At 38.9% G+C, this 16489-nt stretch overlaps 2 protein-coding genes across 3 annotated transcripts in view; one reads left to right on the top strand and one right to left on the bottom strand.

Annotated features, from left to right (window-relative positions):
• Positions 1-14083, bottom strand: part of PIGB (phosphatidylinositol glycan anchor biosynthesis class B) — a 40900-nt gene extending 26817 nt beyond the window's left edge. The window contains exons 1-5 of the mRNA XM_043555375.1: positions 13944-14083; positions 11759-11894; positions 11212-11329; positions 5975-6079; positions 3917-4047 (exon numbers count right to left, since the gene is read on the bottom strand). Coding sequence (XP_043411310.1) covers positions 3917-4047; positions 5975-6079; positions 11212-11329; positions 11759-11894; positions 13944-14076 — 623 coding nt within the window. The 5' untranslated portion in view covers positions 14077-14083. The remainder of the gene's footprint in view (positions 1-3916; positions 4048-5974; positions 6080-11211; positions 11330-11758; positions 11895-13943) is intronic.
• An 89-nt stretch (positions 14084-14172) lies between these two features.
• PIGBOS1 (PIGB opposite strand 1) lies at positions 14173-15964 on the top strand. Of its 2 annotated transcripts, none has more exons than XM_043555377.1 (2): positions 14173-14282; positions 15588-15964. In XM_043555377.1, the coding sequence occupies exon 2, from the start codon at positions 15669-15671 to the stop codon at positions 15831-15833; it is 165 nt and encodes a 54-aa protein (XP_043411312.1). In that variant the 5' UTR covers positions 14173-14282; positions 15588-15668; the 3' UTR covers positions 15834-15964. The 2 variants fall into 2 exon arrangements, with proteins under 2 accessions (XP_043411312.1, XP_043411313.1); XM_043555378.1 differs by lacking the exon at positions 14173-14282 and adding an exon at positions 14370-14484.
• The last annotated feature ends 525 nt before the right edge of the window (positions 15965-16489 follow it).

Below are 16489 nucleotides of genomic sequence, written 5' to 3' on the forward strand. Positions count from 1 at the left end.
TTTGCTTTATATATTTAGGTCCTGCTATGTTGGATTGATATTTACAATTGTTATATCCTCTTGTTGGAGTGATCCCTTTATCCTTATGTAATGTGCTTCTTTGTCTCCTATTATAGTCTTCGTGTTAAAGTCTATTTTTGTCTAAATATTACCACCACTTTTTTCTTCACTTTCATTTGCATGGAATATCTGCATTTATCACTTTCAGTACATATTTTTTGGTCTGAATTGAGTCCCTTCTATGCAGCACATAGACTGGTCTTTTTTTTTTTCTTTCTTTTTTTTTTTAATCTATCCAGTCACTTTATATCTTTTGGTTGGAGCATTTAGTTCCTTTACATTTAATATAATTATTGATAGATATGTACTTATTGTCATTTTGTTAACTGTTTATTGTTTGTTTTTGTAGCTCTCTTTCTTTACTCTTGTGATTTGATGACTTTCATAGTGCTTTGCTTGGATTCCTATTTTTTTTTTAATTTTTTTTAACGTTTATTTATTTTTGAGACAGAGAGAGACAGAGCATAAACGGGGGAGGGTCAGAATTTGAAATAGGCTCCAGGTTCTGAGTGGTCAGCACAGAGCCTGATGCGGGGCTCGAACTCACAGACCGTGAGATCATGACCTGAGCCGAAGTTGGACGCTTAACCGACTGAGCCACCCAGGTGCCCCTGGATTCCTATTTTTTTGTGTATCTGTTATTGATTTTTATTAGTGCCATGAGGTTCATGTATAACACTATGTATACAACAGTTTAAATTGACAGTTGCTTATATTTGAACACATTCTAAAAGCACAGTACATTATTCTCTGCATGATTATGTATTTGAGATCATATTTTACAAATTTTTATTTTTGTATCCCTTAACTAATTATTATAGATGTGGTTGATTTTACTAATTTTATCTTTTTACTTTTACAAGTAAAAAGACAATAAAAAATAATTATTGTCTTTGAATTTTTATACTAGCTTTAAGTGATTGATCTACTACTTTTACTGTATTTTGCTTTTGTAGTGAAATTTTTCTTTCATAATTTTCTTACTGCTAGTTATGGACTTTTCTGCTTAAAGGATTTCCTTCCACATTTCTTGTAACACTGGCATGGTGGTAATGAACTTTAAACTTCTGTCTGGAAAACTTTTAATCTCTCTTTAATTCTTAGTGGGTAGCACATTCTTGATTATAGGTTTTTTCATTTCAGCTCTTTGAATATATCATGCCAGTCTCTCTGGCTTGCAAAGTTTTGGTAAAAAATCAGCTAGTAGTTGTATGGGTGTTTTGTTGTATGTAAGTAGTTGCTCTTCTCTTGCTGTTTTTTTAATATTCTCTAACTTTACTTTTTGGCATCTTCCTTATTATGTGTCTTGTTTTGGACCTCTTTAGGTTCATCTTCTTTGTGGCTCCCTGTGCTTCCTGGACCTGGATATCAGTTTCCTTCCCCAGGTCAGGGAAGTTTTCAGCTATTTTCTCTTCAAATAAATTTTCTACCCCTTTCTCTCTCTTCTTTTGGGACCCATATAATGCAAATGTTTGTCTGCTTGATGTTGTCCTAGTGTCCCTTAACCTTTCCTCATTTAAAAAAATTCCTTTTCCTTTAGTTCTTCTGTTTGGATGATTTCCACTACCCTGTCTTCTAGATTGCTCTTCTGCATCCTCTAATTTGCTGTTGATTCCCTCTAGTATATATTTCATTTCAGTTATTGTATTGTAAAGAACTGGTATATATATATTTTTTATTTTTTTTTTCTATCTCCTTAAGTTTTCACTGAGTTCATCCACTCTTCTACGTTCAGTAAGCATCTTTATGACTATTACTTTGAATTCTTTATCAGGTAGATTGCTTGTCTCCATTTAGTTTAGGTTTTCTTTTTTTTTTTTTTAACTGAGGTTTTGTCTTATTCTCATTTACAATATATTCCTCTATCTTGTTTTATCTCTCCGTGTTTGTTTCTTGGTTTTAGGTAGATTAGCTATGTGTCCTGTGTTAAAGGTAGTGTCCCGTGGGCCTAGAAGTACAATTCTCCCTGGTCACCAGAACCAGGCATTCTAGGGGTATCCTCTGTATGGGCTGTGTGACCTCTTGTGATTAGGCCACAAATGCTGTGGGCGTGCTGGTGGGCAGGCTAGCCCCTGGCACAGCTGGCTGAGAGGCCTGGCTGTGGCTGCTGTGGACATGCTGATGGATGGCATTAGGCCTCAGTGTGGCTGGCTCCGAAACCCAGCCACAACTAGTGTGGTATGCTGGTGGGCAGGGCTGTCTACCCCCATCCCAGGGCTGGAGTCACTGTGAAGGGGTACCAGTCCCAACAGAGGGTGCCCTCTGGGTGGGAGCTGCTTTGGAGCGGCACCTGCCAGGGTGGGTGGGTTGGGTGGGGCAGGTCTGCAGGAGAATGATGAGCTATGCTAGTGAGGTAAATGGAAAGTACTAAATTATTGCTTGCCAGTGTTGGGCTAGCTGGGCTGAAGGTGGACAAGAAAAATGGTGTCTACTGGCACTTCTGTTCCTGAAGAAAGTGCCCAGCCTCTCCAGTACACACCCTAAAATTTGTCAATAAATCTTATGTCTGGCTCAGGTGATTTTCAAACTGCTGCCTCTTTGCTGGTTCTTGGATCAAGTGATACTGTCTGTAGGTCCTTAAACAGCAGAGTCTAGATTTCCTATGGGCCTCGGGTCTTCTGGAGTTAAACCCTACTGATTTCAAAAGCAGACATCATAGGGACCCATATTCCTGATGCAGATCCCCAAGAAGGGGGTGTTCCTGATGTGGAGTTGATCCCCTTTCTCCACAGAGAAGACCTCTACACCTGTGATATCCCTCCTGCTGTGGGTCACTATTGGATACTTCTCAAACTACTGTTTTTCCACTGGGTCTAAATGGTAAGCAAGCCTACATGTGAGCCTTCCAAGTGGGGAATCACAGTTTCCGATAGCACTTGGGGACCCCGGACATCAACCTTGTCGATTTTCCAAGCCAGATGTACTGGGCGCTTGTTTCTCTGGTACAGATCCCAGGGCCTGGAGTGCCTGATGTGTAGCACCAATCCCTTGCTCTTCTGTAACAAATGCCTAGCTGGTGAGAACCCTCCCTATTGGGTGCTGCCATACTGTATGTGTGTGTGTGGGGGGGGGGGGGGTCGTGAGACTGTGTCTCTGCCTTTTTTACCTATCTTTACCCTTTGTTGTGGACAGCAGTTCATCTCATTTTTAGATCTTTTTTGGGAGGCAATAATCCATATGTTCCTGTAGAGTTGGTATGTTTGAGGGAGGAGGTGAGTTCAGGATCTTCTTATGCTGCCATATTGGACCTAATTTCCTGGATCCATAAATTTTTTTGTCTGCCCTTCCATATCTCTTTTCCTTTACTCTAAACTTATTCTGTGTGGAGGGATGGTGACCTGTCTGGACTACATCAATGAGCCCACTTGCTTTCTGGCTTCTGGTTGGCTTTGGTTAACTGGAGGGCAGAAGAGTTGAGTCAGAGTATTTTAACCCCCCCCCCCCCCCCCGCCCCCGCCCAGCTTTCTCCTTGCTATGGCTAAAGGCTGGCTGTGCCTGTCTCCTATTGGGGTCCTCTCTGAAAGTTACAGTTCTGTATGGATTCCTGTAACAATTTCCTCTCCTTGGGGACCAAGGAGTAACAGAAATCTCCTCCTGTGACTAGCCCGGGGGTACTCTGATTATCTCCTTATTGACTTTTCTAAACACTGACTAAACATTTGTACATAGTCCTTTTATTAAACTGCCCTTCATTACCTAGTTTGCATACATCTGTTTCCTACTATAATAAATATATCAACTGAAAATGTGTGGTTTTAATAAACTTGAACATTAGGGAGTCCACCAGACATTACATATGTTGATATTTAAGATTTTCCAAGTTTTGTACATGATTATTAACAGTAATATATCTCACCTGTTCATAGACTTTGAACCTTCCAAAGGATAGTAGAAAAGAGCAATTATAGTGAGAACAGTTTCCATGGTGTTTGTAAGAGTTCTGGTACAGCAATACCACGTGAACCAAGAGCATAACTGGCAAAAAAACTAAGAACAATTATAAGCAAACATATATTGAATGGGAAGTGGAAAAGCTCGGTATTACCTTCTTCTATGGAAAACAGCAAGTCAACATACTGCAAAAATCACATCAAAAGGTAAATGATATTGAAAACAGACATGCCCAAACATTGTTTCTAAGAAGTTATATTACACACAGGTCTGTGACGATTCCACATATATATATGTTAAAGTTAAGTTTATATTTTCAGGTAAATTCTTATGGCATTGCATTTGATTGAAGTCTCACTTCCCACTAAGAGAAGGCATAAAACAGATTGATAGAGTTTATAGAAGACTGAAGTTCATAAGTAGATTCTTCCAGTCAGTATTCCTGAAAATTGCCTTTTATTACTGACAAGTATTTTGACGGTTTTTTATTGACTTTGGTTGGGAATGTTGCCTTATATTTTGATGAAAAATTAAGACAGCACAGGAGAGAATAAAAACATGACTATCAGGATGTATCGTTAAATTTTAATTTGGAAATTGACTAAAATAATAAACCAGTTTTTGGGAGAACATGCAAACAGAACCGTCAAGTCTACAAAGCAAATGTCTTCCAAGACACTTGTTAGCTGGTGTAAGGATGTTAAACATGCAGTACTAGCTTCCTGTCTCTTGAAATGTAGCCTTTAAAAAATGTTCCAATTGTTTGTGGATTTAAAGACTTTTCCTAAACCAGAAGAATCTAGTACTGCTACTCTGGAGTAAGGATTTCAAAGGCATTATGCTTTTGCCATTTTAGGTTGAGCCTTCAGCAATGTACAGTATATAGAGACTGATTTTATCCTTGAATCAAATTAGGAAGGAGTCAATCACTACTCCAATCTGTCTTTTTAAGGCAAACAAACACCCTACCAGCAGATGTCTTATTAATGATTACTAAATTATTGATATTTATTAATAAATATTTAATAAATTATATTCCAGAAATGTGTTGATTAATTGGTCACTTGGAACTTGGAACACATTTTCTAGTAGACAGGATTAAAAAGGTAGTAAGATTTCTAAGCTGGCTCATATAAGTTTATTTAATTTAGGAAAGAGCCAAGTGAGGTTAACCACAATATTAAAGAATCCAATCACTCTTCAGAATATGGTTTCAATGGGAACCACTGAATGGCTGAATTCAAGATTGAGTGTGAGATCAGGAATCTCCCTACTGTGAAATAAAAAGTCTGACAAAAGACAGTTTTCTACACTACATTCTCTCCCTTACAGAGTCTATTTCAAACATTCTAGCTAGAGGTGAAGGAATGCTTCAGTGAAAATGTACTTCTTAGGCTCAGTCTCAGGTAGCTAGAGGTAGTGAACGAAGCCTGTAAACAGTGGATGTGATCTGTGAGGTAGGCAATTCCTACTGAGTTTTCTTTTTCTAAGAGTTTTTTTTTTTTAATGTTTATTTATTTTTGAGAGAGAGAGCATGCAGGGGAGGGGGAGAGAGAGAGGGAGACACAGAACCTGAAGCAGGCTCCAGGCTCTGAGCTGTTAGCACAGAGCCCAAGACTGGGCTCGAACCCACAAACTGTGAGATCATGATCTGAGCCAAAGTTGGACGTTCAACCAACCAAGCCACCCAGGTGCCCCTAGCAATTCCTACTGAATTTTATGGAAGGTGAGGCAAGGATTCTGACAGGTTTGATGAGTGAAGGTCCTTAAACAGGCTGTTCCTAGGGTTCAGACTCTCACAGATTTTGAGGGCATCAGTGGCTTCTGTCACCCAAGGTGCAATCAGAAGGAAATATATGGCATGCACCACTTGTATTTTGTTTTTCTTCATTATGGAAGTACCTCAAAAAAGTTGTACAAATTATCTTTTGAAGCTGTTTTGAGAATTGATATTTTTCCATGTGTTTCATGCCTGTAGGAATGAAGTAAGTGACATATAGTTTCTAAAGTGTTTAGGACTTACCACCCATTTTGCCATTTGCTGATTTTCTAGTTGCTTCATTAATGAATAAAGCCTGATGTCTGCTACAGCAGACAGAAGTGCTTGGGCAAGTCTAGGAATCCAAATCTTCAACAGTTAAAAAAAAAAAAAAAGATATTAAAAACATCTTAATGGTTCATGTTGAATTGTCATAAGAAATCAACAAACTGATCCAACTATCAATTAAAGGCCATTCTTAGTACAAAAATAGACAATATAGTATTCTTCTGCAAAAATAGATTTGTTGTTTGTTTTTTTTTTTTTACAAAAATTACATTAATTTTTCAGAGAAATGCCCAAGGTAGTTTTATCATTCTCATTCTTGCTCTGTAATTTATATATTCCAACACTACTACTTTTAATTTAGATAGCCAGCAAAACATTTCATTGTGTTAAGGTTCTATGTTACAAGGACATTTAGTGGTTTTTGTTAAATTTTTATGAACTATATACAGTAATGTGTGCTAGGTATCATACTAAGTACTTTATATATATCAGCTCATTCAGTCCTGCTAACAATCTCTGTGAGATAGGTACTACTTTATAAGTGAGGAAACTGAGGTACAGAGAGGTTAAATAATTTTCTCAAGGCTGCACAGCTAGTTAGTGTGGAAACCAGAATTCAAACCCAAGTCTGCCTAATTCTAAAGTCTGTGCTCTTAACTACTAAGTTACATTACTTCCCCATCCTGCAATAAAGATGATAAAATTACTTTTTTTTTTTCATAAAAGGACAAGTATTCCACAGTTATAGAAACATAGTAATCAGATGACATTAAAAAGTAATTTAAGGGGAGCCTGGGTGGCTCAGTGGATTAAGCATCTAACTCTTGATTTCAGATCAGGTTATGATCTCCCTGTTCGTGAGATCGAGCCCTGGATCAGGCTCCGTGCTGACAGCCAGTGGCTGCTTGGGATTCTCTCTCTGGCCCTCCATTGCTCACACTCTCTCTCTCTCATAATAAATGAACACTTTAAAAAAAAGTAAATTTAAGAGTAAAACTAAAGAATAAATGTACTATAACTTAATTACAGTTAGTAATTCTAATGCTACACATTGGCATCTTTGAGAGTTTTAAAACAATGTCAGTTATTATTAACAAAATAACACACTGATAGAACACAATTTAAACTTAGTTTGTTCAAGGGTGCCTGGGTGGCTCCGTCGGTTAAGTGTCCAACTTCAGCTTAGGTCATGATCTCACTGTTCGTGGGTTCAAGCCCTGTGTCAGGCTCTGTGCTGAACTCTTGCTCAGAGCCTGGAACCTGCTTCAGATTCTGTGTCTCCTTCTCTCTCTGCCCCTCCCCCACTCGTGCTCTGCCTCTGAAAATAAATAAATGTAAAAACAGTTTTTTAAAAAAAATTTTTTTAATGTTTTATTTATTTTTGAGACAGAGACAGAGAATGAACAGGGGAGGGGCAGAGAGAGAGAGGGAGACACAGAATCCGAAACAGGCTCCAGGCTCTGAGCTGTCAGCACAGAACCTGATGCGGGGGTTGAACTCACAGACCACGAGATCATGACCTGAGCCGAAGTCAGACACTCAACCGACTGAGCCACCCAGGTGCCCCTAAAAACAGGTTTTTTAAACTTTGTTCAAAAGATGTGTTTCTAAAAATATATGTAAATTTGTATTTCTGTTAGATCAGTCTTTATTAACTTTATAGTTAGAGTGGCTTTACTATCAGGTATCAGTGGCTTCTAATACTTTATGTTCCTTTTCTTTGTCAATAATCTGTAAATTAAAAAATCTGTAAATTAATGTTTAAGTCTTAAAGGTATGCTGTACTTCATAATTTCACTTAAACTGTGTCCTGTAAAATACAGCAAAAGACATCTATGTACATACCTTGTTTACTCTGCATAAAGATCTATATGCTTATGTCTTATCTTTCAGGACTGAAAGTAGTTCATGTGAAAAGCCAATTTGGCTACAAATAATATAAGCCAACAATATGAGGAAGTCACTAAAACTGAAAGAATCCTTGTGCATTGACAGAAGTATAGTATTTATGGAGTTAATGGTTACACTGTATTCTGAAGTAGTTACACTAGCTTTCTTTCTATTTTTTTTCAAAAAAAATTTTTAATGTTTATTTTTTTATTTTTTTTTATTTTTTTATTTTTTATTTATTTTTGGGACAGAGAGAGACAGAGCATGAACGGGGGAGGGGCAGAGAGAGAGGGAGACACAGAATCGGAAACAGGCTCCAGGCTCTGAGCCATCAGCCCAGAGCCTGATGCGGGGCTCGAACTCACAAACCACAAGATCGTGACCTGGCTGAAGTCGGACGCTTAACCGACTGCGCCACCCAGGTGCCCCTTAATGTTTATTTTTGAGAGAGAGAGAGAGAGACACAGAGTGAGTGGGTGAGGGGCAGAGAAAGAGGGAGACACAGAATCTGAAGCAGGCTCCAGGCTGTGAGCTGTCAGCACAGAGCCTGACATGGGGCTCAAACTCACGAACTGTGAGATCATGACTTGAGTCGAAGTCAGATGCTCAACTGACTGAGCCACCCAGGTGCTCCTACTCTAGCTTTTAATAATGTATTCAGTTTGGAAACCTACATTTTAAGACAGATATTAACAAATTACAGGATGTCTAAAGCACATTATCTGATTATGATACTTAAAACTGGAGACGTTTATCCTGGATAAATAAAACTTTTTGAATGGCTGTCATGTAGGAATCTTGAATTTAAAAGAAGGTTGATTTTTAGTACAACACAAAAATAAATGGAGATGTAAACTCTCAGTTATTAGAAGTCTCTCCAGACTTTTTTTTTAGACATTTTATTTTTCTTCTTTTTTTAAGTTTACTTATTTTGAGAGACAGAGCAGAGGAGGGGCAGAGAGAGAGAGAGGAAGAGAGAGAATCCCAGGCAGACTCTACGCTGTCAGGACAGAGAACCCCCTCTCCAGACTTTTAAGATACCATAATTTTCTAGGTTATAGTAAGGACCTGGGAAGAATTAAATAATAGTTGCATATGGCCCTTGAAAATAAAAAGTAGTGGGCTGGGGCGTATGAAGGAACATGCAAGGGGTAAACCTTGAGTATGATGCTGTGTTGACAGTTTACCATTCTCCTGTTCTTTAAATTCCTGATTCCTCCATTAAACTCCAGAGGCCAAATGCCCTTGTGCATCTTCTGACTATTGAAAGTCCCCAGTGTGGTAACCTGTTCAGGTCTCCCTTCTATATCCCTTTCCTCTCACATGTGCTAAGCCAGTGCTGTCCAACAGAACTATATATAACATGAGCCACATAATTTAAAAGTGTATAGTTGCCAAATTAAAAAGTAAAAAAAAAAAAAAAAATCCCAAACAGGTAAAATTAATTTTAGTTATTTTAACCCAATATATCTAAAATATTATCATTTCATCAAAATAAAAAAGTTGCAGAAATATTTTACATTTTTACTTTATACTTATTTTTTGATATCCAGTATGTATTTTATACTAACAGCACTTCTCAATTTGGATTAGCCACATTTCAAATGTTTAATAGACACACGTGGCTAGTGGCTACCATATTAGCGCAATTCTAAGCCATTCCTAATTCTGTATACACACTTTATGCAGTTTGGAGAGAAGCTATCTGGTAAGAGCAATAGGCTGTGAATAAGTAGACCTAGGATTTAGTTTTAGCTCTGCTTTAAAAAAAATTTTTTTTAATGTTTATTTTTGAGAGAGAGAGAGAAAGAGCATGAGCAGGAGAGGGGCAGAGAGAGCAAGACACAGAATCTGAAGCAGGCTCCAGGCTCTGATCTGTCAGCACAGAGCCTGACACGGGGCTCGAACCCACAAACCACAAGATCGTGACTTGTGCCAAAGTTGGACGCTCAACTGACTGAGCAACCCTGGCTCCCCTAGCTCTGCTTTTGACATGCTGTGACCTTGGTCTATTTACCTTACTTCTCTGACCACTTCTAGTTTCAAAATTATGTAATCTACGTTTAAAATAATCAATTATGACAGTATGAGTGACCAACTGATAGCATCTTAATGTTTCTCCACCTGGTCAAGTTCCAGATAGGACAGAGGTTTTGGGGAACACAGCAGGGTGGGGATGGGGACTATAGGAGGCTTACTTTAAATCACAAAATGGCCAGGTGGGTCAGCTACACGTTGAGGAAAGTGGATTGGTTCTGAAGGAATAGGAAGTTTTCTATCTTGAAGAACCCTTCATTCATAATATAACCTACTTCTTGGCATATAAGATATCCTTAATATATATATGCCTGTGTTTCCAGACTTTATAGTTATCCTACACAATCTAGAAGCCCTGACAGGAGAAGAGAATTCACAGCTCCTAACTTCTGCATGTATCAGTGGGAGAAACTCTGCAACTGCTGTAAATTCTCCTTCTCCATGATCCTTCCATGTGTCTTTCTTTCCAGGCTCCAAAAACCCCTCAGGATTTGGATTACCTTTGGAATTCTGGGCCACTTCCCTAACAGAAAATGGGGAAGTCCCAAACTTCTGAGTCTAACCTGATGACAGCTTAAAGGAAAATGAGTTTAGAGAATCTTTGGCACCATTAGTTCTTCTTTTGTACCCTCTCTTGGCAAATGACCCCAGAAATTCATGATCTGGTAATTACAATCTAACTTACTACTGCTGCCTAATTACTACATACATAGCACAATAATTGTGTATATCATTAAATTCTTGTGAAATTAATTTTCCCTAGGTTTTAATTTCAACACTAAATCCTGGGTAGGTTTATATGTATTCAGTCTTCATAAGCTCCTATAACATGGTCTTCTGCTGGCAAATTAAAAAAAAAAAAAAAACAACTAGCTACAACACGGCTGTCACGTGATTCTTTCATGAAGGAAGAATACCTCTAAAGTCCAAATAATGAATATACAATGTAGTCATTCTCAAAGTCTGCATATCTTAACACGATTCCTTGAAGGAGGACACTTCCATGCTCAGTTTTGTGTTTTAGCATGTAATGAAGAGTTACACATCACAGTACGTCTTTGGAACTGTGGGCTTCCTAGATATGGTCAGAGTTTAGCAGTATCTTTCTAAAAACAAATATTCTGATACCACTATCATTTGGTTAAAATACATTAGCCTTTTAAAAAGGGTAGAATAAATCTACTTTTAATTACTATCAGTTAGTTAATATATATTGTTAGCCTTTTTAAAAGGATGGAGTAAGTCTACTTTTAATAACTATTTTCATTACTTTTATTTAAACTTACCAGCAGCTGAACACTATCTTTCCCCAAAAGGTGTAGAATCTTGTAAATGCTTGCAAAGATTAAGGGATAAGTGTAACCTCTCAATCGTTCTGTCCATTCCCAGGTCAAATAACCATAATTAGTAATATTAAGGACTAATGTTAAATAGCACTGAAACAAAACCTATTTTCATTTCTATACATAAAACTCTTTTTTTGACAAAGAAGCTTAAAAACACAGCATTTTATACTGGTTTTTCAAACTAAAAATAGAATCGACCAATTAAACTCATAACTTCTTCAAGATGGGAATGTGCTTTTTTACTTCATCTACATCCTCCACAGTACTGAGCACTATGGGAATACATGCTAGTTCAAGGCTGAGTCAAGTATATTAACATCAAAGAAAGATATAGAAGAAATATTAGTGTAAAATAATGGTATACTTTGATAAGTTAAAATTACTTAGAGAATATATGGAAAATCGACTAAAAGTACATAATAGAAGCTAACACAATTTCTAAGATGAATATACATTCGTAATATAGGAAAGAAACTACAAAGGATATTTGAAAACCATGTGATGTGCAACTTCAAGAGACTGCCAATATTCATCTGGAACAAAACTTGTCTGGACTAAAAAACAGTTACATATTCGTAATGCTATAGTAAACAAGACCAGATAAATGTTTTCACCAAGAAGATCTGAAAAACAAAACAAAACAGGTAATTGTGGCATAAAAGTCAGGCAAGTTCCACTTGCAGAACTAATGCTCTGGTTCGCCCCTTGCTTAGATTCTGTTAAGTCACCGTAGAGAACTCTGGCCTCTCTACACTCTGGCCTCTCCCGTCAAAACAGAACTGGGCTGGGGGCGCCTGGGTGGCGCAGTCGGTTGAGCGTCCGACTTCAGCCAGGTCACGATCTCGCGGTCCGTGAGTTCGAGCCCCGCGTCAGGCTCTGGGCTGATGGCTCGGAGCCTGGAGCCTGTTTCCGATTCAGTGTCTCCCTCTCTCTCTGCCCCTCCCCCGTTCATGCTCTGTCTCTCTCTGTCTTAAAAATAAATAAACGTTGAAAAAAAAATTAAAAAAAAAAAAAACAAAAAAAACAGAACTGGGCTGAAAGTTATACAAGGGCCAGAGTCTCACCATTGGGTAATTGCCACTCCTTTCATCTTTCTTGGAACTAACTGTATAAAGAGAATAGTAAGATAAATACTGAAAAAGAGACTGGGTTAACTAAAGCCTGAGGCTAATGAGGTAATATCCTATATGGGTAGCTAATGAAAGAAACCAGCTAACAAAGTACTAAGGAGCAACTCTTCTATATATGTCAAACAGTGGCATATCAAATGGTCCTTTGTATGTTTTTAAATAGCCTTTATTGATGTTTATGCAAGGTGCTGAGTTCATTCCTTCACACCCCTTACCTCGTTTATTCCTCCCTCCAAACTAGGCTAAAGGGTAGATATTGGTCCCATTTTACCTAGGAAATTGAGACTAAGACGTTAAACTGTCTCGTCCAAAGTCAAAAAGGTTGTAAATGACTAACCAGGACTCAACACAGGTCTGTCTGCTGCATCCAAAGCCCTGCTCTTTACCACAAGTGGACAGTCTGCAGGCTCAATACAGAGGTTTTTGTTTTTGTTTTTGTTTTTGTTGTTTTTTAATGTGAATCTAGTTGCCAACATTTTAAAATCCTATTTTATATTAAAATCTATATTGTCGCATTTCAAAACTAAGAACTGACGCAGAGCTCAACTGGCAGCAACTGGCTGGTTCTGAAATATAAGGTGCTTTAACTTATTTAGACGTGCCTGTCTGGCCTCCTGAGCATTTGTGTTTGCACTCTAATCCATTTTGAGTCTTTTGCTATCATTCTAGGTTCCTGCCACTCTCCTCCTTTCTTCTCCAGGAATCACATTTAAACATTTTCCAGACAATTGGTACATTCAACACAACATACATGCCCCATCTCAACTTTCATCTTTCAGAAACACTTAAAGAAACCTCCCGACTGAAATATATCTGCTGAAAGCATACCTTGTGAAAAAACCCTTTTACTCTGTGGACTGGGGAGAATAAACAGTACATAGAACTGGCCCTTGGACAGATGATCTTGAATCCCTAAAAGTTCAACTATTTGTCCAGCTGCCTCTCCCTTACCCCCCGTCACAACCCTCCTTCTTCATTTAGCAAAATGATTCTCCCCTTTCTTGGTCTCAGGTTTCCAGAAGACAAACGCGGCATTCTTTTCAGCCACTTATACCGTTCTTGGTATATATAATGCGCTCAAATATTTACTGAATGAATGAGAAGTCCATCTTTATATTAAAACCCCCCTCCGACATATCAAAAACCCACTTGCTGGGGTGATTTTTCTCCTGTCAACATCATCACGACATACCAAAGAGAAGACAGAGGGGGCGGTGGGAAAAATAAATGGGTTAGGAGTCAGACCTGGTCCCACCCCATCCAGGAATCAACCCCTCCGCGGCTACGAAACCTCAGGTAACTCCCGGACTGGGTACCCCCTTTCTAAAATGGGGGTGGCAACGTCATGTAAATTCACTCCACACGGCCGGCGGCGGCAGAATTAACTGATGCAGAAAAGCACTCTCCAAGAGGCAGGGATCGAGAATCCGGTCTCGATCGCACGATTTCTTGGCAACCCTACCCAGCAGATGGAGCCCTAGCTCAGGGTCCGCGGCTTCCCGCCACTGCCTCGGAGCTCCGCGCCCGCACCTCATCACTCACCTCCGCTGCGCTCGGAGCTATTCGGGGGGCTGAGGTACAAAGTTGACTTTCTCTTTCGCAGCTTCATCTTCTCGTGGGAGCGGTTCTGCAGACCGCGGAAAAAGAGTCGGCCGTTGCCACCTTCTTGCTCCATCCTGCACCTATTTCGATATCTACTGAGGATCCCCTGACACCTCAGTCCCTCGGAAGGACCCTGAAGTAACGCGCGTTGCTCTTCCGCTCATTAAGTTTGGCCACTGCAGCAGCCGTAGCTCGCAGGCGCGGAGATACCTGGGAAAAGGCAGCCTCCTCACGCCGGCCTGCGAATGCTTCGGAATATTGCACGTTTGTCTGGCGCGGGTAAGCTTTGTCGTGAGCTCGCCTGCGTTTTTCCTTTGGCTTCTCCTTCTCTTGAGATTGCTGCCCGGAGTTGGCTTCTAGGTCTCTGAGCCCAGGTTTCTCTTCCGGAAGCTGCTGGAAGGATCCGGAGCTCCCTTGCGCTGGGGCAGGCAGGAGGCGGGGTCAGCGAAGCCACGGCCACGCGTTCGGGACGTTTTTGGTGGTAAAGATAATAGTAAACTTGTTTGCGTGACATTTCACTATTTGGGTGGTCGCTCAGTAACTGTCGAACCAAGTGGGTAGGGTAGGATGATTTAAGCTGATGTACAGATGTGGGAAATGAGGTTAGGAAAGGTTAAGTGACTTGGATAGGGTCACTTAGCAAGCTAGCGGCAAAAGAAGGAATCTCCCTATTTGGTCTTGGTTTATCTTACAAACAGCTGACTTGCTTTTTTTTTTTTTTTTTTCTGTTACATTCAGCAGGCGATTAACCATAGCATGCTTCGTAAGCTGTCATTTATTTAGATTTCTTCTCCATTTTAGCGATGTTAAGGACAACCTGGTTTCTAGTACCGGTTCTGCCACTAATTTTTGTAACCTCGGGGGCTGGTCTAGGTGACGGGGAAAGATTGCTATGAGAAAACATGAAAATCTTTTACTTTGCTTTCTTCTTTCACAAACATGTTTTCTCCAGACACTAAAGTGTTCTCAAGTATAACTTTCTGAGAAATAGTGGAGTTTTAACTCCTCAGCTTTTAAAAGTAAACCCAGATCTCCTTTATATTTTTATCAAAAGTGGATGGAAATTATTTGTTTGATGTCTACTTGTACCTTCTAAAGCATCAAAGGGAACTCACAAAATCTTTTAGCCTGTTTTTAAAAATTGTTTTTAATCACACATACTGCCAAAACCCATAAAATAGTTTAAAGGGGGGGGGGGCAATAATGAAAAGTAACAATTCTCTTTCTTCTACTTCAGATTGGATTGACAGTCACTTTCAACTTCTGGGAGCTGTTTGTTACAGTAGTTAGCTTCATGTAGTATGTGAAGGTGTAAACAGTATGTCTCTCTCCACCCCCTCACTTTTGCCATTTTAAAAATTATCCATTTAAAACTATGGAGAATATGCTGTAATAGGATTTAGCTTTGTCTCACACCATCCCCAACCCTCATTTGCCATACTCCCTATATATTTCTATTCGTGCTTTAGTTAAATCAAGTGATATGTACATATTATGATGAAAATACTATTCACTCTGCATAGAATCTTTTCAAGGATGCTGTGCTAAGTTATTGCTTTGCTTCCCATTTATTTTTGTACACAGATCTGAAGATCTTTCCTGGATGTGGACTATAATTTTTCAAAACCACTGTGTGGCAGAAGCACTGAATGCATTTGTTGAAAAATGTTTGGGAGATTGACTCTTCCACAACTGCTTTTTGCTAGCATCCTTGGAATTGCTGGAGGAATGTATATTTATCAACCAATATTTGAACAGTACTACCGAGATAAGATGGAATTTAAAAAAAAGTTGAAATTGACACAAGAATCAGAAGAGAAGAAAAGTTAATACTACATGGAGTTGAACTGCAATTGTTTAAAGTTCTATTGAAATTATACACTGACTATAAATAATGTAGTAAGAACTTCTCAAATATATTTTAAACATAAATAAATCATAGGCCATGATTTTAAAACAAACATTCTCGATTTTAGTGTTTACTTTTATTTGCCATCTTATGTCTTTTAACCAAGACAGATTAGTATTGTCTTAAGTATATTTATTTATTTTGAGAGAGAGGAAGAGCATGCATGGTGTGTGTGAGTGGGGGAGGGACAGAGAGAGAGAGACAGAGAGAGACAGAGAGAGAGAGAATCCCAAGCAGGCTCTGCGCTGTCAGCACAGAGCCTGACATAGGGCTCAAACTCACTAACTGTGAGATCATGACCTGAACCAAAACCAAGAGTTAGACACTTAACCAACTGAGCTACCCAGGTGACCCTAGTAATTTTTTTAAAAACTAAAATGAATGTCTTAGGGAGTATTTTGTTTCCTAGTTGAGGTTAATTTTTCTGGGAATGCAGCATATACAGAATCATGGGAAGATCCTTTATATTTTTAAAATAGCTGAGAATGATGTTTATAGCACTGTTTATAGATGAAGTGGATCAAGTTAACTACCTTAGGCAGAATGTCCCTCAAGTAGCCTATAATTAGCCTGGTTT

Source organism: Prionailurus bengalensis, chromosome B3, assembly GCF_016509475.1.
Source record: "Prionailurus bengalensis isolate Pbe53 chromosome B3, Fcat_Pben_1.1_paternal_pri, whole genome shotgun sequence".
In the NCBI taxonomy this organism is placed as follows: Eukaryota; Metazoa; Chordata; class Mammalia; order Carnivora; family Felidae; genus Prionailurus; species Prionailurus bengalensis.